The sequence below is a fragment of the Pygoscelis adeliae genome, unplaced genomic scaffold (genome assembly GCF_000699105.1).
Source record: "Pygoscelis adeliae isolate BGI_AS28 unplaced genomic scaffold, ASM69910v1 Scaffold382, whole genome shotgun sequence".
In the NCBI taxonomy this organism is placed as follows: Eukaryota; Metazoa; Chordata; class Aves; order Sphenisciformes; family Spheniscidae; genus Pygoscelis; species Pygoscelis adeliae.
Window position 1 is genome coordinate 40,172 of NW_008824288.1, and position 1,484 is coordinate 41,655.

The 1,484-nt window shown below is 63.9% G+C and overlaps 1 protein-coding gene across 1 annotated transcript in view; it reads right to left on the reverse strand.

Moving 5' to 3' along the window:
* Positions 1-685: 685 nt before the first annotated feature.
* The window catches only part of ZMYM6NB (ZMYM6 neighbor), a 2,854-nt gene continuing 2,055 nt past the window's right edge, over positions 686-1,484 (reverse strand). Inside the window, exons 2-3 of the mRNA XM_009318734.1 lie at positions 1,254-1,434; positions 686-1,162 (exon numbers count right to left, since the gene is read on the reverse strand). Of these exons, the coding sequence (XP_009317009.1) occupies positions 1,032-1,162; positions 1,254-1,434 (312 nt within the window). The 3' untranslated portion in view covers positions 686-1,031. The remainder of the gene's footprint in view (positions 1,163-1,253; positions 1,435-1,484) is intronic.

Consider the following 1,484-nt stretch of genomic DNA (forward strand, 5'->3'; position numbering starts at 1 on the left):
CTGGAATCTGCCTCCTCTCGGCTCTTAATGCTTTAGTTGGCTTCAAAGCTGGATTTAGGGGGAGCAGCACCCCAGGCCCCCCCAAACTCTGCGAGCATTTGACTTGCTTCCTTTGCATGGCCCTGCAATTTGTGGATGCTCCTTTGGGACATCAAAGGTGCCACCCCAAGGTGGTTCATGTCCCGCTGGGGGTACGGAGGTGTTGTACTCCCTCTGCTCATCTCAAGACGGCCAGTCTCCCCCCACAGCCATCCCAGCTGCCTTGCTGGGAGATGCACCGGGTTCAAATGTGATCTTGGGGTTCATCCCGAGTGGACCATGTTGGCCGTGCCCATCTGGAGTGGCAGAGGGGTCCCTGTGGGTGCGGGGCCCCACTGGAGCAAGATCCCCAAAAAGCATGTGCCTGCCTGGACACAGGGTTTGGGGGGTTGCGTTGTTGCTGTTATCCCCCAGGATGTGCAGCAAGTGGCCTGGCACATTGCTGGGTGGCTCCGGGTGGCCAGGGGGCTCCCATCCCCACACGGGCTCTCCCCGCCGGCAGTCTGCCTCTGCCGGCTCCTGCCTGTCCCCAGTCCTTGCCCCCAGGTACTGCTCCGGGGGACCAGGGTCTCCAGCCCCAGGACAGCCCCTCAGCCCCCACAACTCAGCATGGGGGGAGGCAGAAATAAACAGGGGAGGCAAAACATGAAAAACGAGGCTTTATTCCAAAGTACAAAAGCCCCCAGGAGAGCAGAGCCAGCCCCAGCCCAGTGTGGCCGAACGCTGGGAAGAGCTGGACACCTTGTGCGAGTTTAGCAACGGAGCTGCCGGAGCAGTGGTGGTGCCACGGCAGTACCATGGCCACCATCCCAAAGCACCAGTCTGGGTCCCACAGCGTGGGGACAACCGGCACCCAGGGTCCCTGGCAGCGGCAGGAGAGGACACACCACACCTCGGCGGCAAGTTACCCCGCGGGAAGTGATGCCATCCCCGAAAATACCATAAGGGCATTGCTTCCCACTGGCTGAGCCGTCCATCCTTCCCGCCTCCAGTCACTCGAACTTGGGCTTGGTGGGGGCCGCGTGCCCGCGGATGTTGAGCAGCAGGAGGAGGCCGAGGCAGAGGGTGGCAGGGGCGCACATGGCCAGGGTCTCCCGCAGCACCAGCAGCGTGTAGATGGCACCTGGGCGAGGAGCAGAGCACGGGAACCGAGGTCCCTCCCTGAGCGGCCCCCGAGACCCCACGCAGGGCAGCGGGTCCCCACTCGTTCTCACCGATCATGATGACGCTGAGGACGAAGTTGCTGATCTCCTGCAGGAGCTGGGGCCCGAACGCCAGCAGCAGCCCGGCCACCGCCTCCGCCCAGCCCACCGCCGCCAGGTACTGTCCCGGCTCCGGCGCAAACCCAAACTCCTTCAGGGGACAGACCTCGGCGAACCGCACGAACTGCGACTTCTGGGAAGGGTGGGAGGGGAGCAGAGCAGCCCTGAGCCCGGAGCTGGCGG